The sequence below is a fragment of the Anguilla anguilla genome, chromosome 2, assembly GCF_013347855.1.
Source record: "Anguilla anguilla isolate fAngAng1 chromosome 2, fAngAng1.pri, whole genome shotgun sequence".
NCBI lineage: Eukaryota > Metazoa > Chordata > Actinopteri > Anguilliformes > Anguillidae > Anguilla > Anguilla anguilla.
The window spans coordinates 11,269,632-11,291,709 of record NC_049202.1 but is presented as its reverse complement, the minus strand read 5'-3'; the positions used below and the strand labels follow the sequence as shown (position 1 = coordinate 11,291,709).

The 22,078-nt window shown below is 42.6% G+C and overlaps 2 protein-coding genes across 3 annotated transcripts; one reads left to right on the top strand and one right to left on the bottom strand.

Annotated features, from left to right (window-relative positions):
- Nucleotides 1-34: 34 nt before the first annotated feature.
- Nucleotides 35-5,225, bottom strand: ankrd22 (ankyrin repeat domain 22). The gene is made up of 6 exons (XM_035401445.1): nucleotides 4,842-5,225; nucleotides 2,517-2,708; nucleotides 1,798-1,905; nucleotides 1,385-1,462; nucleotides 850-948; nucleotides 35-709 (listed from the first exon to the last, which is right to left on the bottom strand). The coding sequence occupies exons 1-6, from the start codon at nucleotides 4,860-4,862 to the stop codon at nucleotides 632-634; spliced, it is 576 nt and encodes a 191-aa protein (XP_035257336.1). The 5' UTR covers nucleotides 4,863-5,225; the 3' UTR covers nucleotides 35-631.
- Nucleotides 5,226-6,604: 1,379 nt separating this feature from the next.
- stambpl1 (STAM binding protein-like 1) lies at nucleotides 6,605-21,613 on the top strand. Of its 2 annotated transcripts, XM_035401402.1 has the most exons (12): nucleotides 6,605-6,860; nucleotides 7,247-7,312; nucleotides 10,896-11,002; nucleotides 11,872-12,089; nucleotides 12,501-12,576; nucleotides 13,158-13,253; nucleotides 15,541-15,850; nucleotides 16,211-16,335; nucleotides 16,832-16,969; nucleotides 18,292-18,404; nucleotides 18,836-18,935; nucleotides 19,206-21,613. In XM_035401402.1, the coding sequence occupies exons 3-12, from the start codon at nucleotides 10,922-10,924 to the stop codon at nucleotides 19,260-19,262; spliced, it is 1,314 nt and encodes a 437-aa protein (XP_035257293.1). In that variant the 5' UTR covers nucleotides 6,605-6,860; nucleotides 7,247-7,312; nucleotides 10,896-10,921; the 3' UTR covers nucleotides 19,263-21,613. The 2 variants fall into 2 exon arrangements, with proteins under 2 accessions (XP_035257293.1, XP_035257284.1); XM_035401393.1 differs by lacking the exon at nucleotides 6,605-6,860 and having other exon boundaries at nucleotides 6,888-7,312.
- The last annotated feature ends 465 nt before the right edge of the window (nucleotides 21,614-22,078 follow it).

Sequence of the window (22,078 nt, the reverse complement as noted above, 5' to 3'; positions counted from 1 at the left end):
GTGCAGGACAACACAAAAAAAACCTGACCCCAGATCAGAGCTTTCTTTTTATATTTGCTGGCAGTACACCAGTGTAATCACTGGTATGTCAATATTATTTATTTAAAGTTGTACATTCACTACTATATAAAAATAAAATGTGATATAAGCACAAAATATAAAACCACATGACATAAATTCATGGTTGAATATAGCTTCACAAGTCACTTCTGTAGCTACAATGAAGTTGTAAAAATGTGAAGATTTGCAACTCAAAAACTGTCTTGTATAGTGTCTTAAGTGATTTCATTGAAAAACAAACCTGTAATAATAGTGCTTAATGTGGGAGAGAGCCCTTGCTAGAACAATGTAACAGTCAAAGGAAGAATGACATCGAAGTTAAAAATTATTTGGTGCAAATTCCAACTTAACTGTTTCACCAATGGTTTTCCCCAGATGTACACTAGGGGAACCAGAATTAAATACAATAACAACTACTGGTAAGAGCAGGGAACCCAAAGGCTTGGTTTTCTAGCAAGGCACTTTCTGTGACCCATATTCATACAGTCAATCTGCAGTTCAACGGCGTCCTGATGGCGTGGTGTTGCCATGGCGAAAACATTCCTACTCATCTCCGTTCCCATTCCTCCTCTCAGTCCGCTTTCCTCAGCATGGCCACAATCTTGTTGAATTTTAACCTTCGTGCCATATCCAGGGGCGTCTCGCCATCCTAAATGGAATAACACAGAATGGGAAAAATAAATCAACAAATCTCGCGAATCATTACCACTGAACAACATAACGGGGGGAAAAGACAGTTGTAAACTGCAAAAGCGGCAGAGTAATGTGAGAGAATAATTAAAAACCTACCTTGTTTTTTATGGAAATATCTGCATTTTTCTCCAGCAACAAAGCCATGAGCCGGTGACTCCTCCTCTGGCAGGCGTAATGAATTGCAGTGTTCCCTTTCTGTAAAGCATAAACCCACACAAATCAAGTCAATGGAGGAACAATACTCAATACAATACAATGGAGGAAGCATCAGCACTCCTGCATGGAGTCCCACCTTGAGGGCTAGAGACTAGCCTAACCTCTCAATTTGCTTGTCTATTTTTTTGTTCCCCATATGATAATCTACATGGACAGGGCATCAATTGACCAGGGATGAGGAGAGAATACGATTTCTCCTATATAACTCAAAACAACCCTCCCCCTTGTTACCTCAGGCGTTAAGCCACACGCCTAGCTTTTACACCTGTTCGTTTATTTTTACCAACAGAAAATATCCCATAAATAGCTAGGAATCTGTTACATTTGCGAATCACCGTCCACTACACCACCCCCCCCTTATAATGAAAAAAAAAGAAGAAATATGTGTATAATTGACTTTGCGTTGAGGACTTACGTTGTCTACAGCATCAATATCCACTTTACTGCTCAAAATCGTCTTCATTAAATTAGTGGTCTTTCTTTGCTTTTCCTCCTGTTGGAACAGCAGAAATGTATATTCAACTGTACAAATTTCAAACTGCTGAACGGACATTTTCTTCAACTGCTTAATGTTGAGGCAAAGGCTTGTATGAGCAATGGCTTGCTGCAAAGCTAGAAAGCTACATTTTTTAACACAGGGTGTAAGTCTCGGGTGCGTAAATAAAATCTGTCACGTCAATAGAACGTCTGGAGGCTGCAGCCTATGCATCTTTGCTCAAGTGTGCTCACAGGAGTAAGCAGAATCCCCTCAGCATTTCCTTGGAAACACCTGAGGCAAAAACCTTTTAAAATTCTGACACTAGCATCACCAATCAAAAGAAAGCCTACCATTATCAAGTAGCCAATTAGTAGAATTGGCATAAGAATAGCAATCATCAGGTAGTCCAGGAAAGAGAACGTTCTCCGTGCGACGTAGTGCAAGCATGTCCTCTGTTTCTGTGAAAGAAAAAACACGCCAAATTTAGGATCACACGCTTCATGGGTGAATCATCTTGATTCAGCCCTGCAGCTCTCTCATTAGCATGTGCTAAGACGTCCTGGGCTTCTGAGCTCATCTGTGTTGGGGAGAAAACATGTCCAATGTCAACCGACATTTTGGTATCATAAATAACGCCAGTGCACTTGCTTTAAAATAAGGGGAAAAACTAAAATCAGTAGTCATTTAAAGATATTTGATATTTAAAGAGCCACGGACAGCACAAGAACCACAAAAGGCCATGTCAGTTTTAGTGAACGGTCCGCCAGTTAATTTTATACTGCAGACTAAGATCCATCTACATTCAAATGCTGTAAAACTCATATACAGACAATGAGTTTGTCTTTGGTCTTGTTCAGGTATGGTTTTTAAATGTGTCGTTGCCTATGAAACAACCATGAGTTTTATCCCCTACAGAGAGGCCTGAAAGTGCTCATTAGCGTAACTGCTCCTATCCTCCATGTAACTGAATAAATTGGTTTAAATGTATAGAACCGCCAAACACTCAAGCTGACGATTTACTGCTAACTGATTTCACAAGACGACTGAGGGCATGGCATCGCTCGAGCACCTTGTTTCGAATCGTCACGTCTGCATTCTGGTCCAGAAGATACTTGGCTAGCCTTTCGCTCCCCCTCCTGCAGGCAGCGATGAGTGGAGTGTCTCCAGTACTTTCATCTTGAGCGTCGATTTTCCTGGCGTCCGAGACCAGGAGGCGATACACCTGGTGGATGTCGTCTTCGTAAGCGGCCTGGCAAATGGGCTAGGGATAAGAAGAGCGCCGTGGAATGCCGTTACCTTAAAGGAATGCTAAGGCTGCACTTCATATGCTGTTGGATCCTGAGATGACCCACATAGGAGTCAAGATATGCAGCAACCCTATATAGAAACCTTTATTTAGGAATGCATGTGTTCCATGGGAAATTCATGCGCAATACCAAGGGTTATACAGAAAGTATTTTTTGTCCATTGTCTTCTGCAACTAAGCAGTGCCTCTACTACCTTCAAATTGTCCTGGATTAAACAAGTTTCCTTTCAGAACCTATAGTAAAACAAAGCTCTCACTGAATGAATGTCCTTGAATACATCAATCTGTAAGGCCACAGTTACTGTACTCTTCCGCTTAAAGCATCCACACAGTTTCAAGGATTAAAAGTAATAGACCTTTCTTGTAAGTTATTATATTTACATGTATGTGTAGCCTACATCTATATGCATAATGTACATACCAAGTAATTCATTCAAAATAAGTATAAAAATTTTGAGATAAGCAATTCTGTAAAAGGTTCAGTAAAAACCCTGGCTTGTGACCATACTGAGTGTGGTAGACACGCTTGAGGACTAACAGACAGGCAAATTACATACATAAACAGTCCAGTCTGACTGGAAATTGAAACATTATTGAAAACATTTTTGATTTGTGAAAAACATGTCTGTAAGCCACATGAGGGCTTCGGGCAATGCAATTTCTGCACACCTTAACAGATTATGAGCAGTAACTGTCCCGTCTGAGTGAAACCAGGTTATACATAATTTAAAAAGGGTAGACAGATGAAAAATACTGGACAATAGAGAGACGCAGGGACAAAATTAAAGTTTTACAGAGTTCTAGCTTTATCAGCCTAAACAAGTAATGTCCACACCTTAAGGGGGGAAATGCATGTGAGAGATACTTTTCTCTTTCTGAAAATGTAGCTTAAAAGTGAGCTTTAAAATATTCAAGATAAGACACGCAGAGTAACCGGTTCTGTTATCAGTATTTCAGAGCCAGGCTGCTTAATTGGCCAGGGTGCAGGGCTGCAGGCCCATCTTTCAAGAATTACACCTGACACCTGGTGTCTGGCACACAGTACAGAACCATCTATCTATTTTGGTCCAACAAGTTTCCACATGTGAATTCTTCACTGGCTTATGCAAGAAACGTTGTGTGAAATAGGACAGCAAGCTCCAATTTACGAAAGTGCAACTGTCAAAGACCAAACAAAATAAGTGCTGGTGAATTTAAATAAAAAGACATGTCCACGTTTGTTTCTAATTGCAGAATCTGAGAACGGTAATGGGGCAAATATTGAACCAACAAGGGAATTGTAGCATTCAAGGGAAATCGGTATTGGTAACCATGTTTACCAATTGACCGTGTTTATTTTCCTGTTAAAATTTGGCTAACAGAAACATGAAACCAAAACCATGAATAGATACTGTCAGTGTTGTTAACAAACAAGGATGGCCATGTAAAAGTAGTTCAACAAATACATTTCTTAATATAAAAGCATTCAATTAAACACGTTAATCACAGAGAAGTCATGACCACGTCTAGTATATTCTATTAAATAACGGCACCAAGCTTAGCATGCCCTTAACCTGATTACACCTAACATCTTACCCATCATAATTCACGAATGTCATAACGTGACAGTCCTGTTAACTCTCGCTTCAACTGCCTAACCTGTACACCTTTACTATCGATATATAATACAAATACACAAAATTGTTTTTCTATCTTACAATAAATCATTCAAATTTTCCATTGTAGTTCAACTTCTCTTTCCACCTAGCTCGTTCTGTCCCTGGAATCTCGTTATACCGGTGCGTCGAGTCAGTAGCCTAGCCTGCACAACGTAGTTAGAAATTAACTGCTTTAATATGTAGCCATTAGAAGGCTCTAGATGTCTTACTAAAATAAAACAAGTATTCACACGACATCTACAAATTCGTTCATTCAGAGGTAGTACACTTTCCCTCATAAAAAAGTTTGTTAACTTTGTCACCAACTGTAGGCTATATATTTACTATTCATCATGTACAAGAAAACACAATTATATCGTGTACCAGTGGTATTTTTCAAATGACTTTTAAAACCAATTTCAGGATAAATGCAAAACCATAAATACAATACCTCCGAATATAATATCCCCATGTCTTGTTTAGGGCTCTTCTGTAAACCTCGACTTCACAAGCGAGGGATCCGTCCAGTTTTTTTATTTTTCGTGAACTTTGAGAACTCAGATAGGCAAAATCCCAACTTTCCCACACCGGAGATGTTTCGGAGACTCACCTTCAGTATTTGATATAACAGTTGGGGTATATTTACCGACCAGCCCTGTGAGGGTGTGGCTTTCGTTGGGTTTAATTCTGAGTCACTGGAGTGAAATCGTTCATTTTCAGGTACATTCTGTTCGGAGGACTGCTTCTACTGAACAACTGAATCGCACCTGAGTTTTCGATTATGCAGCCCTATTCGAGCATGTTACGACTAGCAAGAAACAGCATGAAGTGTTCGGTGAGGTAAAACAGGATGTGGCGCAACGCACCTATGCACTGGGGAGGAGTTTTTCCCAGTTGTAGCGTGCCACGTTTGTAGTAGGCCTACCTAAAATAACACTGTTGTATATTTTAATGCAACAACAGATAAATATGGCATGAAATGATAGCCTATTATGTTGCTACTGCATTGCAAACCCCGATTTCAACCACAACAAAAAGTTAGGGGTAGGCTAAAGATTCAGGGGCTGAGTCCGAATCAGCGCACTTGCCTAACTGTTGAGTACAACTTCTGTAGGCCAGTACAACTTGTAGGTTATAGCCTATTCAGTCATTGCTGTCAATTTGATTTGAATGATTGTTACATCAGCCGTACAATGTTCAGTTCAGGACATTCAAATCACATAGGCTATTTGTGATCTTAGGCTACATCCTAAAGGGTACGTAGGCTATAGGCTATATCGGCTTACGCTTAGGCCGACATCTGCACAAACTGCACCTGTATGTCTTGTATGTATGCCAATGATCTCCTATTCTGACCACCTATGTTTTTTTCACAAATCTTCTCGGCCAGGATGATGCCAAGACAGACCACGCATCGTCTTGGTCAAGAACGAAATAAACCTAAATCGAATATCTGGGGTCTTTCTTGCCTAGGCTACTTCTCAAATAGGCTAAGGTTATCGATTATTTGTTTTCGTTTAGTAACATTTTAAGCTCATCTTGGTATAGGCCTACTTCAATTCAGGAATAGGCTTCATTTATAATTAAAACTAGGCACAGTCTACGCCTGTGCTGGTGAGTTCAAATATAGCCGACCAAAGACTGGAGAAAAATTTCCAGTTTACGTTTCCCGTGGTCTTAATACCAGTGATCCATGCTCGGGTTTTCCAAAGGACCATATGAAAAACAGCCACAAGGTGTCAATAATAGCCTTCTGCGTACCGCGGGCTGCTCTGGAATTTGACCGAGACACGAAACCCTTCCATTTCATTTATGAAAGGGCAGACCGCGGAACCGTTATCACACGACACATGCACAACAACCGATACAGGAATGCCTAATGGTCATCCCATTTTGCGGTCATTTCGTTTACTTTTTCACTACAATTGTTGACACTAACGGGTTTGTGCACCTAGCAAATGAAACTGTGCCCATTTGCGCTGAATGACATTGTGCGCCCTCTAGTGAAAGCATTACACAGTGACAGATCTGTATTATATAGGCTAATATCTTGGTTGTATTTAAAAATACAAAACCAGGATAATTTTGGAAGCGTCGGGAAAATCACATGAAGCAGCGCAGTCACTTACCTTAGGGTATATTTTGCAGTAGGCTCTGTGCTTCAAATGTACACCACAATTATCAACTACATATCATGCGTTTCCATAACAATGGTAGGCTCATAATAAAAAGACGCTGGTTTGTAGTCCTATGCTAAATCGGCTACACGGACTGTCGATCTGAAGATCTGCGATATAGACCTCAATTTTGTTCGGTCTTGATAAACGCTCTTCTATTTTATTTTATTTATTTATTGTTTTTACATTTGTGGCATAATTGAATGGGTGTTCATTCTAGTCCTGTCTGTGGTAGCCTATCTGTATTGTTGCATTAGGTTGTGGTGTTCATCATGGCTCGGTGGTTTACAGCAGTGAGTCGAGCGCTTATGCTGTCACAGCAGTATGAATTTTAGGGGATTAAAAAAACGTTGCCACAGCTGTACTGTGCATGCTGTTGTCGATTAGTACAGTGGATTTACAACCCCTCCCCCCTAATCTGGCACATCCCTATATTGATAGCACTGTTGCTGTTGCGCTGATTTCATTGGGAGGTTTGGTAATGTCTACCTCCTTATAGGATATTCGGCTTGAAAGGCAGCTTTCAGCCATTTTATCACTAGTAAAGTTTCGCTCTCCGATTCCCTTTTCATTTCGAACAATGGTTTTATGAAGCACAAAAGCAAAAAACGCGAGGTTTGGATGTAAGAGAACAGTGCCTATTATTGACACGAGTTTCCTTTTTTGCATTGTATTCTAGCATGTGCTACATGTGACGGTACGGATGCTAGGCATGGGACAAGCAGCAGATTCGGGTGAATAACCGGTAAGCATTTTCATTTATTTTAATCACAATTAGAAGGATAAACAAACTGGACGTTTGGTCTTTACAGCATTTGTGTCAACATGCGAAGCAGCGCGTAGTTTGCTTTTATATTGTCAGATCGTTGGTTGATATTGTTAAAAACGCCTTCTGGAAGGAATGTATTTTTGTCAATTAGAATTATTATAATCGGACTACAATCACAGACTGGAGTCACCGATTCGAGAATGTACACTATACATTCCAGGTGAGCACTAATTGCGGGAATATGTATAATTATCTGAAGACAACATTTAAGTCCTATATAGGCTATTTAGCATCTCTGTTTGAGCTGTCTTCCATAACGTAGCCTACTGGGGAATGTTGCACAATGATGTCCATTTTCCACACATTTAAGTCATGCATGGGCTGCATTAATTTATTTCATTAGCTATTGTTTTACTTAATTTCCCGTTGTGAAACGAGGGTTATTTTGAATTGAAACCAAGGCACAGAGGAAGCATGCTTTTTAAAAATAGCCTGTAAGTAAGAAGTGAAAGTCACCTCGATAAGTTTTGCCATTTTATTTGAATAAAATGAAGAGAGTGTTGAATGTTACTGTAACTGGACATAGGCTATGTCACCCGCCATGAGGAAAACACGCATAACAGTTTATGTAATCTAAAACGATGATAATGTTAACATTAGTACATTGTAGTATGCATTGAAAAATAAAAACAGTTAAGATAGTTTTGGCTATTTCTGTGTTGAAAGACTTGGAAAATCCCACGCCCATTTATTGTACAGTGCTGGCTCAACATTGCAGAGTAGTTGCTTTGTGCTTGGGCTATTTGATATAGCACATTAATGAGTTATACATTAATGATAAAATGAACCTTTGAAATCACAGGTGATATTGTTTATGGCGAATCTTTGAATGGCGCCAGGGCAATACTGATATCTGGGCTCCTTCAAGCAGTTACGTCTTATCTGAGAACCGTATGATATCAGTATTGTAAAGATGTGCCTTGAAATGCCTAGTGGACTTATATGTGGACACGTCTACAACTGCTACAAAATTGTATTCATTTTAGAGACTAAAAGCAAGACTCCTGTTTTTTCTTTTCAAAGTTTGTCTTTTAACACTGGTTAATGACTTGAAGGTACATCAGGAGGAAACATGTGATTGCAGCCGTTAAAGTTTTAGATTGGTTCCTTACTAGCTTTGGCATACAGAGGTAAAGAGAAGAGACTGCATGCTACTTTTAAAAGCCTGCTTTTTAAAAGCCATGGGTGGAGTGCTGTAAGGTTCTGACATGATACTTGAGGTATGTCGCCAAACTGCTCTCCCTAAAACTTGTGACAGGAAGGATATGTGTACTTCAGCAAGTAGGCAATGTTCCCCTCCATCAAACATAAAAAATGTCATTGAATGGTTTCACATTACACGTTACAGTAGTTCTCCCACATCCTGTGTTTTTTTTGCCCTTGATTGATTGGATGTATGGTGTCAAAAACAAAATATTATAATATTAGTAAGGTAGGGGTAGTTTTTGATTAGGCAATTTCAGAATCTTCATATGTCAACAGACATACATTAAGTTGGCTTGTTGTCATACATTTGTTTGGGATGTGATCCTTTATTTGCCAGCTTGTACTTTTGAACTGGAAAGGCATGTTGTGTAGTTAGGAATTCAGCACTGGCACTGGTTATGTGCTTGGAGGTGGCCATGGGTGGAAATGTGATAAACCTGTTGTCCTTTATTCTCGCAGTACTTGTTTTCCTTCACTGCAGCTATGTAATTACCTTGCAGCGCTAATGACCTTGTTTGAGAGATGAGATTGGTTTTCGGGCTGGCCAGCTGCTACTGTATCATGGCCTAAAATCAGGGAATATGATTTCATAATAGAGTATTGGTGAAATAATGTAGCAGTAGTCTAATGCAATATTACTTCAGAAAACAATGTGGTGTGTAAGTAAACAGTTTAGTCAGAACACTTTGGAAGCACATAGCACAGCTCGTGACAAGAGTTAGGCTACTGTTAGCTTATTCTGAGAATGAATCAAGTCCCCTACTGGGAAAGATTGAGTTTTAATCTTGAATACAGGAATCAACATCCACTGTAAAGGTGCCAATACAATGAGCCCAGCTGAATATACAGGCACCTTTTCTTTTGCATTACTCTGCTTTTCTATCTTTTGAATAAATGTTGGGTAAATGTATGTTTGAAGGAGGTGGCTCTTCCGCAATTAAGTTTAGAGGACTGCAGTGCCTGTTCAACATTTTATAACTCTAGATTATCTGGGCATAGATTAAGTGTTTTTTTTAGATTAACCTTCCAAAATAGATAGTTTACATGAATATGTAAAATGACTCCATGCATACAAGTCAACATGCAAGCCAAAACAGCTTGATTACATAGAGAGTCATTATACTCTAGCATTAGGCTATGTGTCACTTGTTTTATTTTTGCATGAAAACCTTGAGATAATACATTCATAATACCCACATGACCACAAGTACACTAAACACCAATTGTTTGAAAATATCAGGAATTTTTGAACTACAGGATAAAAATACTCAAATACTCTTTTTTTTAAATACCAAAATGTTGTATTTGCATGGGTATAATGCTCTCATTGTTTGTTCTTCCATTCACGAATCTATGCATATAACAACCCATTCATAGTGACATTCTGGCAAGTAATTCTGTTTGAGCAGTGTGGGGCTACTCAAAATGTTATCTCAGAGGGTTAGATGGCAGTAGAGGGAGGAGCTATATATTTTGTATGTACTAAATCAGTTATACATGTTAACCATGTTGGTCTATGCAAACTGCGTATGCAATCTTGCTGCATGTCTGCATGCTTTACGGCACAATTACAGTTTCTCAAGCTCTGAATTGCGCCTTCTCTGTGCATTATCCTTACACGCTTTCCTTACAGTGTAATCCTGCCTCATTTGATTCGAGCTGCTACTGTAACACCTACCAGAATATATGCCTAGCTGTCCACCATGAAAACAAAAGAGAAATCTTTTTTTCTTTCTGTGTGGTTAAAGAAATGTTCAAGCAGGGACTGGATACATCATTGTAAAAAAAGCAGCAAATTACTGAGGAATAGACTGTGTGATCTAGCTCAGCCCCCTTCTACAGTAATAGTCAAGGCTTCCATCGCCTTTTCATCCAGACAAAAAGATACTCATGAGTCATCATATTTCACTCCCTGGATACAAGCTGTCATAGCAACTGTAGCACGTTTTTTTAATGCAACCTGTGACATCACTTTCGTCATATTCTAGCCTACTACATTCTTGGGTTGCTTGTATTTAGCAATCACATTTAAGGTTAATGTGTGTATTATACTGCCTTGAAAACAACGTTGCTGTTGATAAGAGAATCAGGTTAACAGGTAGCATGTGTGTAGCAAGTTCATGTTTGTGGTGTTCCACCAATTCGAGCTCCCCGATCATCTCTTGCCCCGATCCGGGAAGCTCTCAGTAGGTACATTGTGGTAGTGATGAGCCTTTTGTTTTAGGATGGGCAGGGGGGGCGGGGGGGTCTATTGATCTCATTGTGTGCTCACGTGATCGTGCATTTCCACTAGCATTGGACCGCTGTGGGAGATGACAGATGGACGCTTGGGGAAGATCGGATCCCCCCGGCCTGCAGTCCAGGGTCAACATGGAGCAGGGCCTCAGCTTCAGCGCACTGGTGAGGAGCCCTGCTGTGCCCGAGGGCACTGGGGAGTAGGGGGAAGAGGGGCGAGGGGGAGGGGGGATGTGGGTGGGTATGTTGGTGGTGGTGTGTGTGTGGGGGGGGGTGGTGTTCTCTGAGTCACTCCTATTAGTATTCCCAGTACAGCTGGGCACTCACTCACACTTCTCAGTGGTGGCGTAGGAAAGAGCGGTCTGGTTGTGAAGGCCTCCGGACTCCATTACCCTCTTTTGATGAATAGATTATAAAGAGAGTACTCATCTCCGCCTCAGTGAAAGCCCATCGTTTTGCATGTCGATGACTGCTCCCCCATGTCTCAGTGTTGCAAATCCCTGCTGTCTTTTTTGTATTTTTTTGGCGTTTGAATTGTACTCTGGTTATGACCGCCTACCACGAGGGCCAATGCCTCAGCAAGTCCCCTTCCTGTTCCTCCAGTGCTGTAGAATGATAATGAGGCTCCCGCGTTCCTTAGTAACCTGACACAGGGGCACTGTTTGTTCATTAGTATGTGTCGAACGAGGGCTGGAGCTGACTCGAAGTGTGGGATGTTTTTTTTTTTTTTTTTTCTTTTTCCGAACCGGCCCTATTTGCCTCAGAGGCCCGGGGGGGACATGAACAGAGCTCTTGAGGTGCAGCCGTCGTATGACATCCGGGGGGGCTGGGTTGGGGGACAGGAAGAGGGCAAGAGAGTGCATGCAACGGTTGTGATGAGTTCCGCCCCCCTCCCCCTTTCCCTCTCTCTGTTCCTCCCTCTCTTACTCTCTCTCTCTTACCCTCTCCTCTCTCTCTCTCTCTCTCTTCCCCTTTCTGCCTCCCTCTTCCCCTCTCTTCTTTCCCCCCGTCCGCTCTCTCCTCCCTCCCTGCAGAAGAAGTTGGCGGCAGAGCCGGACCACACTGATGTCAGCCTCTCGGCGGTGGAGCGCATCCGCGCCTTGAGCAAGATGGGCTGCAGCATCGAGATCAACGAGGACATCACGCCCCGCCGGTACTTCCGCTCGGGCGTGGAGATGGAGCGCATGGCCTCCATCTACCTGGAGGAGGGCAGCCTGGAGAACGCCTACGTCCTCTATAACAAGTTCATCACGTAAGGCCCATGGCTGGGGGAGTCCAGCTATTGTTACTCAGTGATATCAAATAATGGTTCCCATTTTTATCTAATACAGACCTAGCTGCATTTGTAAACTATTGACATTTTCATGAAAATTAGGACCACAGTTAGGACCAGGACTACCTATGATTTACCTGTAATTGGCCACAATAAAATTTTCTTCTGCTTAGTAGTTTGCCTCGGCGTTTAATGTGGTGAAATGAAACAAGTTACAATACTTCTTGTATTTTTTATCTAGTGAGACTCAAATTCATTACTCATGTAGTCCTAGAGTTGTACCTCACTGGAAAAACATGACTTAGTTGGAAACCATGATCACTTGAATTGGGAGTTGAAAGGGGGCAGTCCATATTAAAATCTGAATACAGGATGCTATTCTTTTTCCAGGCTATTTGTGGAGAAACTCCCTACCCACAGGGACTACCAGCACTGCAGTGTTCCTGAGAAGCAGGTTATAATGAAGGTAAGCCACTGCTCTTCAGTATGACGGGAATCTTATTAGCATTTTGCTAAATCAGGCCATCCAGCGACAGGTGGTTAGGGGGCGTGGGTACTGCACTGAAAGTATTGATTTTCTGCTGCACCTTCTTCTTGTTTAGTCTGATGTTGCCTGTGCACTTGTGCCAAATTAAGTGTGTCACCATTTACGCCAAAGATTACACATGGATTAGTGTGAGAGAAAGCCTGTGTTCTGGCTGGCTGGTCACGACAGGTCATGACAGGACAGTACAGCTAAGAGATCGTGATTAAAATTCTGTTCTAAACTTAGTGGAAACACAGCATCAAATTAAACTTCCTCACACCAAATTGCATTCGCAGCTTTAATGCCTGAATGTCACCGTTTTTTTATTTTATTACATATGTCGTGCTTGAAAAGGTTGAACTTATACATGAATTTGCATTGTGTATCCAAAAATAATACCTGCTGTTATTACTAATTTGACCATCTGAGCCACTGTGAGCTTGCTGAGAAAAAATAATGAAACTCTGTTGCTGAGAAGTCTCACCTATTTCTTCTCATATGTTTGTCTCTGGTTTTCTTAGAAATTACAAGATGTCGCTTTTCCATGCAAAGATCATTTGAAGAAGCTTCTTCAGGAGAAATACAACAAAGAACACACAGAGTATCTGAAGAATCAGGTGCGTACTCTTGAATTTCCATCATGTCCAAATTGAATTACCTGCAGGGCTTGCAGCTAAAATGGGTGTTAGTGCTGCACCTGCTCAATATTAGGTGATTGCAAATTAATGAAAGACTTCTTTAGGTCTAACTAAGGCCTGTGTTGGAATATTTTTCCATTTAAGTTTGATGAAGTTTTCATAAGTGTTTACAAAAATGTGTTCAGTTGCAATGTGCTGTATTAGCTGTTGAGCAAAAGATAATGGTGTGTGATCGAATTCTGATCGAAGGCAGAGGAAATCTGCCTTCGATCAAAACAGCAGATTAACAGTGTTGGTTTGAATGAAGCAGAGTGAGTCTGAAGCTCTGGACCAGCAGATTAACAGTGTTGGTTTGAATGAAGCAGAGTGAGTCTGAAGCTCTGGACCAGCAGATTAACAGTGTTAGTTTGAATGATTGAATGAAGCAGAGTGAGTCCGAAGCTCTGGACCAGCAGATTAACAGTGTTAGTTTGAATGAAGCAGAGTGAGTCTGAAGCTCTGGACCAGCAGATTGATAGTGTTAGTTTGAATGAAGCAGAGTGAGTCTGAAGCTCTGGGCCAGCAGATTAACAGTGTTAGTTTGAATGAAGCAGAGTGAGTCTGAAGCTCTGGGCCAGCAGATTGATAGTGTTAGTTTGAATGAAGCAGAGTGATTCTGAAGCTCTGGGCCAGCAGATTGACAGTGTTAGTTTGAATGAAGCAGAGTGAGTCTGAAGCTCTGGGCCAGCAGATTAACAGTGTTAGTTTGAATGATTGAATGAAGCAGAGTGATTCTGAAGCTCTGGGCCAGCAGATTGACAGTGTTAGTTTGAATGAAGCAGAGTGAGTCTGAAGCTCTGGACCAGCAGATTAACAGTGTTAGTTTGAATGATTGAATGAAGCAGAGTGATTCTGAAGCTCTGGGCCATCAGATTGACAGTGTTAGTTTGAATGAAGCAGAGTGAGTCTGAAGCTCTGGACCAGCAGATTAACAGTGTTAGTTTGAATGATTGAATGAAGCAGAGTGATTCTGAAGCTCTGGGCCATCAGATTGACAGTGTTGGTTTGAATGAAGCAGAGTGATTCTGAAGCTCTGGGCCAGCAGATTGACAGTGTCGGTTTGAATGAAGCAGAGTGAGCCTGAAGCTCTGGGCCAGCAGATTAACAGTGTTAGTTTGAATGATTGAATGAAGCAGAGTGATTCTGAAGCTCTGGGCCAGCAGATTGACAGTGTTAGTTTGAATGAAGCAGAGTGAGTCTGAAGCTCTGGACCAGCAGATTAACAGTGTTAGTTTGAATGATTGAATGAAGCAGAGTGATTCTGAAGCTCTGGGCCATCAGATTGACAGTGTTAGTTTGAATGAAGCAGAGTGAGTCTGAAGCTCTGGACCAGCAGATTAACAGTGTTAGTTTGAATGATTGAATGAAGCAGAGTGATTCTGAAGCTCTGGGCCATCAGATTGACAGTGTTGGTTTGAATGAAGCAGAGTGATTCTGAAGCTCTGGGCCAGCAGATTGACAGTGTTGGTTTGAATGAAGCAGAGTGAGCCTGAAGCTCTGGGCCAGCAGATTGACAGTGTTAGTTTGAATGAAGCAGAGTGAGTCTGAAGCTCTGGACCAGCAGATTGATAGTGTTAGTTTGAATGAAGCAGAGTGAGTCTGAAGCTCTGGGCCAGCAGATTAACAGTGTTAGTTTGAATGATTGAATGAAGCAGAGTGATTCTGAAGCTCTGGGCCAGCAGATTGACAGTGTTAGTTTGAATGAAGCAGAGTGAGTCTGAAGCTCTGGGCCAGCAGATTAACAGTGTTAGTTTGAATGATTGAATGAAGCAGAGTGATTCTGAAGCTCTGGGCCAGCAGATTGACAGTGTTAGTTTGAATGAAGCAGAGTGAGTCTGAAGCTCTGGACCAGCAGATTAACAGTGTTAGTTTGAATGATTGAATGAAGCAGAGTGATTCTGAAGCTCTGGGCCATCAGATTGACAGTGTTAGTTTGAATGAAGCAGAGTGAGTCTGAAGCTCTGGACCAGCAGATTAACAGTGTTAGTTTGAATGATTGAATGAAGCAGAGTGATTCTGAAGCTCTGGGCCATCAGATTGACAGTGTTGGTTTGAATGAAGCAGAGTGATTCTGAAGCTCTGGGCCAGCAGATTGACAGTGTTGGTTTGAATGAAGCAGAGTGAGCCTGAAGCTCTGGGCCAGCAGATTGACAGTGTTGGTTTGAATGAAGCAGAGTGAGCCTGAAGCTCTGGGCCAGCAGATTGACAGCAGTATGTCTGTGTGCAGAGCCAGGCCGCAGAGGGCTGTGGCCAGCAGCTGCAGAGGCTGTCCCTGCTGGAGGAGGAGCGGCAGCGCGTGGCGCAGCTGCGCAGGATGCAGATCGAGTCCGAGCAGTTCCGCTACTTCGAGGACCAGCTGCGCAGACAGGAGCTGGCCAACCGGAAGGAGGAGGCCATCCCGAAAGTGCCCGAACAAACCGATGGGTCCTGCTTGACTCAGCCTCCCAAAAACCACGTTTGCCTCAATCCCAGCCGCAACAATCGATCTCAGTCTGTCCCTGTCAACAAGCCGCCCGCTACACTGGGCGCTATACAGAGTGAGTGCTGGTCTGGCAAGCAGGCTACCTGCAGGGACACTTTTTACCCTTCATTTTGTGTTTTCCAAACAAATTTTAAACATTAACCTTAGTGTTTATCAGTAATGTACATATACAACTTGTATGTTTAACGGTCTCTGGCTGTCTGCACTGTTTAACCAATCAGTACGCTCCCTGGGGATTTTCTGATTTTCTAAAATTCTCTCGAGTTGTTTCTTAGATGTAAAAGTTGTGACAAGTGGCCACGACACATTGCTTGGAACTTTCAAGAGAAAGGCTCCAGAAGCCCTTGTGGACAGTCTGTATTTATAACCAAGCCTGTATTTTAAAGACACAACATGGTTTTGTGTGTCTCCATAGGTCAGCCTGTGGACGGACTCAGGCGTGTAGTTATTCCCAGGGACCTCACCTACAAGTTTCTACTACTGGCAGACACTAATACAGCCAGAGGGATTGAGACCTGTGGCGTTCTCTGTGGAAAACTGGTAAAAAATTAAAAAAAAAACAGAAAAAACTTATCTTTGAGGAATATTCCAGAAGCTTCATTCCTCTTTATGCTCCTCTTGTGTGATTTTAGAATATGTGATATCATGTAATTTCCGAACAGTCATTGCTTAGTTCTGTGGGGGTAGGAGGTAGACAGCCTGCGCGTGTCTGTTATTTATAGAACGTTAGGTCAGAGCAGAGAGGGTGGTTTTTGTTTTGGATTGATTTGCATTTCTTAGACCACTATGACGACTGCTGCCTCTGCTCATAATAAAGGTAATAAAATAGCATGTGTTCGGGGGAGGGTCGTGCACTATGTGAGTGTATCGTGTGTCCTCGGATGGCTGGGGCTAGGAAACTTTCTCTCTATGCTGTGTAATACACACTGCAGAATGGCATACAGATCCACAGGGTAAGGTGGAGTAAGGGGGGGGGGGTGTTCAAACGGAAAACCAAAACTCTGCCGCTGTTGTTTCCTTTGTTGTTGTTTCGTAGACCCATAACGAGTTTGTGCTGACCCACGTTATCGTGCCCAAACAATCGGCCGGCCCCGACTACTGCGACATGGAAAACGTGGAGGAGCTGTTTGGGTTCCAGGACCAACACGACCTCTTGACCCTGGGCTGGATTCATGTTAGTCCCGCCTCCTCTAGCTCTAGGCTCTTAATATCTCTTTCTGAGACTTAGCATCTGGATTCAAGGCTCCTTGGCCAAGATCCACCTTGGGCAGGCAGCAGGCTCCTCCCCCTGACCAAACTTACAGTCACTCTAACCTCTTTCGCATTGATGTGTGAGGGAGGTGATTAGCTAAACCTTGTCGGCTAATCCGAGTGGCCTTCAGTTGAGTGAGAATGCTATCACCTTCAACAATTCACTGCCATTATTAAGTAACCTTTGTTATTACATTGGAGATAGATGAATGATCAGCACCTCTGATCTGGCCTTTGTGTTGTGTAAATGTGACGTAGCGACTCAACGTTGTTTGCATAACAGGATCACAATGCATCCCAAAACACCAGTTTGTTTAGCAAAACGCAGAGCTCAAAGTAGCTTACTTGATTTCGTAGCAGCAAGTACTTGTTGTTATACTTTGACCATGGAGATTTGAACACCGCAGATGTAGCTTTTTCATTGTTGCTAAAAGCTACTTCATACATTCTCTTAATTCTCCATAATGATAATTATAATCTGGTAGTAGTGTACTCTACTCACTTCATTGCATTAACATTAATATCATAAAAGGTTAGCTATCTGTTTATCTCGATATCTCCTTTTTAATCTCTTCTGGGTCAAATGTTGCTAACTGTCTTTGACAGATTTGTTTCAACAAAGCTATAACTTCAATGTGCCTCATTTCATTATGTGATCTTTCCTATATGAAAGATTCATGTTAGACTGTCTACACTATCTGCAGCAACTGCAAGATAGCGAAGGCTAATATTGCAAAAGTCTCTGTTTTACCACGGATTTGCAGAAGTCACTGTTTTACCACGGATTTGCAGTGAGTCATTGACAAGTGGTTAGAATAGCTCTGACCTGAAACCCTGTCTGTCTACCACTGACAGTGTGTCATCACTATCATCAAAGTTTTTAGGACTTTCCTTTCTGTGAATCATGCTTGAAAGTACATGGTTTTAGGCTGCCCAGGCCGGAAAAAGGAGACTGTTTTGTCTGTAGAATGTAGCGTAGGTCTTGTGGCCTTCTATTACGGTTTTTTCCTGTGTTTGCATAGTCAAATCTTTTCAGGAGCTGTGCTGTTATTTGTTAAACATTCACTGCGGCAGCCGTCTTTAGCGGATACAGCATTTAGGTTATTACCGTCCTCTGGTACCCCGATGAACACTCGATTATTGAGAGGCGCCGCTGGTGAGGCGTAGTTTGGATGTATGCCGCTGCCGGTGTACTTTCTGCTGAAATCTGACCCCCTCCCCACCCCTCCCCCCTGTGGTTTGCAGACACATCCCACGCAGACGGCCTTCCTCTCCAGTGTGGATCTCCACACTCACTGCTCGTACCAGCTGATGCTGCCTGAGGCCTTAGCCATTGTGTGCTCTCCGAAGCACAACGAGTGAGTCTGACCTGCGTCGCCCGCCGTCCCTGAACAGACCGGCTCTGCAGAGCCCAGAGCAGTTCCTGATGGACTGCTCAAACAACGCAGACCTTTAGCACCGCGCGGTGCACCTCAGGTTCAGATTACTGACAACTGCCGTGCGTTGTGGTTTCAGGAAGAGTCCAAAAGTCAAATTCAGAGAAATAAATCTGTCAAGACAGGGAATACTTGGGAATCACTCTGAAAGAAAAATAGCTCGTGCTCCTATTTCCTATTTGCAGGTCATTCAAGTAATGCAGATCTTAGAACAAATCTAAAGGACAACAGATGGCAATTTTCTATAATGAACAGCTCTTCATACGAGATATGAAATTTATTTTGCCCCCCCCCCCCCCCCCACTTGTTACTACTGCTTCTTTATTATACGGTGTATTGTGTGTTTCTTTCAGCACCGGGGTCTTCAGATTGACTAGCTCAGGCATGGGAGAGGTGGCTGGCTGTCGAATGAAGGGCTTTCACCCACACTCCAAGGACCCCCCATTGTTCAGTGTAAGCGCTCGACGACGTGAACTGTAACAGGAGCCGAGGCCCCGTCAACGCTTGTTTTGTGGAGAGGAAACAAAAAACAAAAAACGGGCGCTTTTATTCACGAGTCAAAGTTTAGATAGAATTCACGAGTCAAAGTCAAATATTGATTGAGTCCTGGCCAAGAGCGCTGCCCCGCGTGGCACTGGGCGGCTGGGTGTGGCTCGGCTGTGTGCGTGTGAGGGTCGACGGTCACAGTGTGTGTGTGATAGACCGTGTTCCCTGTGTTTGCAGGTCTGCCGGCACGTCGTGGTGAAGGACATGAAAACAGTGGTGCTGGACCTCAGGTGACAGTTTCGGGAGGAAGCGCCCGTCCGCTGACACGCCCACCCTCACAGACCAGAGTTTTTTTATTTATATCCTCGTTCACTTGAAGGCTTTTTTTTGTATTTATTTATTTTTTAAAGAAAAGGTACTGTGAATCGATGTCGCTTTCCTGCGCCGGATGATGTGAACGTTCGTTGTGAAGCTGCTGTATGGAGTTGCTAAAAATGGTGGTGTTCCCTTGCTTTCCTTTCCCTACCCTCTATATTGTCATTGGCTTTGGTTTTAGTGGCTTGTTCTCTCTATCATGGCAGAGGGGAGTTTGAAGTTACTCTTTCCCAAGGTCATCTTTGGGGACCTGCACATTAGATTTGATAGGGGATGCAAAAAATAAAAGATTTAGCACGAATAGCTATATCAGGGATTTAAAGGAAGACAAAAATGGCTTGCCTTACATAAATGAAGAGATCTTTTAATTTTTTTTTAAAGATACTAATTTTAAATGTGAAATAAACCAATGCTACTATATCAGGATTTTGGTAATTCTTATCATTGCCTAATGCAGGGCTGCCCAGGCCTGTTCCTGAAGTTTTAACGTCCTGTATGGTTTCACTCCAACCCTAACAAAGCACACCTCATTCAATAGCAAGAGAGCTCATTGAGCTACTAATTAGTAGAATCAGGTGTGTCAAATGAGCGTTTGAGTGAAAACCTGCAGGACTGTAGATCTCCAGTAACAGGGTTGGGCAGCCCTGGCCTAATGCATAAATGATCAGAGTATAGTGTCGGCACATGGGCTGTGTCCCCGGGAATGAGGAGAAGCAGAATGGTTATTGTTTCACGTAACCGGGAAGCAGAATGGCACCGTAGCACTACTGTTCTTGCTCACTTTTCCCATTTTTATGCTAACTATCCTACAAAAATATCTTTCCGTATTGTCCAACTGTTGTGTAATGCCACAATCCCGTTCTGAACTGATGGTAACTGAAATATTATAAGAAGTAGTAAAACATCCCAGAATGCCAGAAAAAAAATCCGCCAACAGCAAGGGCGACCTGGGTACCATGATTGAAATGGCTTTGAAGGAGCGGTGTGTATTCATTGAGTCACAGTTTTACATCCGCTTGGGCATCATTCAAGCTGAAGGTTGTGCTAAAGCAAAGGACTTATAAAACAGATCTGACGCAAAGGATGAACATCCTGTTAATCAATCCACCCAGCGGTGATGCAAGAGGATCGATCTTGCAGAGGTAGCTTCCGTATTGTCAACCTACCTGAAGCTGCTGAAGGAAACAACCTTGTGGCATTCACCATAACCTCATTCCAAAATGGCTCCCTACCCTGTCCGTGTAGAAGTTAGAGGTGAAGAGAGCTCACCGTATAGACCCCAAATTCAAGATACTTCACTACACAGATTGAGACCAAATCCTCAAAGAATCCAGAGGATTTTCTCTTCTGCTTTCCTGCGGGTACAGCCCATGTCATATGTGTAAGAAGCAAGACTAACTAGAATTTCATTATAATACTAATACTCAGTTTCCATGCAGAGGTTTGAAGGATTTTGTCAATGGGTGTGTGTCCTATTGAGAAAAAAACAACAAAAAAGCAAAATGAAGTTGATCTAGCTAACATTATACAAAAATGTACAAACTAAATCATTTTATAACTTTATATTTTTTGGTTTTGGATGTTTTTATATTGTCGTTCGTTGTCTCTGATAAGATGCTTTTGGGCAGCTGTATGTTGTACATTATGAATTTGAATGCGCTATTTTGTGTGATTCACTTGATGCTCGACGCGGAGATGTTGACCTTCTCATGATATGAGTAGGAGGCGAAAAAACGGAAACAAAAATAGCCTGGAGAGTGGCTTGTTTAGGATGTGGAGACTAAACCAAAGTGCTTAGAATGTCACAAGCAAAGAACCCGAATACGCCTTACAGTGGAGGAGTTTTTTGCCGTTGGCACAAGGCCCTCAGCACACACGCAGCTCAGGTATGAAACCTACCTTTTTAACGTCCTGATAGCACTGAATCGCGTCTCCGCCCTCGCTGAAAAGAGGCGGCCATTTTCACCGTTAGAGCTGGTTAGAGATCCTGAGAGCAGTGCCAGGCCTACCCAGTGCTCACAGCCCCCTGCCCAGCGCTCCAGAATGTGACCTCTTGCCCGTGTTTGTTTTTTTCTTCCCCTGGTCGTGTGGTGTGCCATTTTACTGCTGCCGTAGTCAGCTCGGTGGTGCAGCCGAAACACGCACTCCACTATTGACGTTGCATCACGTGAAAGAGAAAACTGAACGAGAGTCAAGATTGAAGTGGATTCACGGCCATGATTCACTTGTTTCCCCTGCTGTTTTAATAATAAAGGATAACTTAAACTTTGCCTCCTTGCCTTGTCATTTTAAAGCGTGCTTGAAAGTGTGTCAGGGACCCTGATCTTTGTTGCCTGGCAACTTCCTGCATACGCGGTGATTATTAGTTGTAAGGCGATATCTGAAGTTTCTCTGCCTCTTTTGTGCGTGGCATACTTAGCACAGAGTTGTAATAGGAGTTTGATAACGGCCTATGGTAATTCTGCCTGCTGTCAGCTGACAATGTGCTGGTAGGTAGGCACAGCACATATTCAAAATGGATGACAATTGTAGAGCTAGTCAGTCTGGAATCTGGGACAGGGCACTTCACTTCATTCACAGTGACATTTCCTTCACTTGCGTGTAGGCATGAATGCAGTGTAATTACAGTGGGGAAAGAGTGAAATTTCAGTGTGCCCGAGTGCCTTGAATTCTGCCACTCAAACGGGAATAATACTAACAGCCTGTGAAGAGGCAGGCGGTAATGCTGGAAAAAG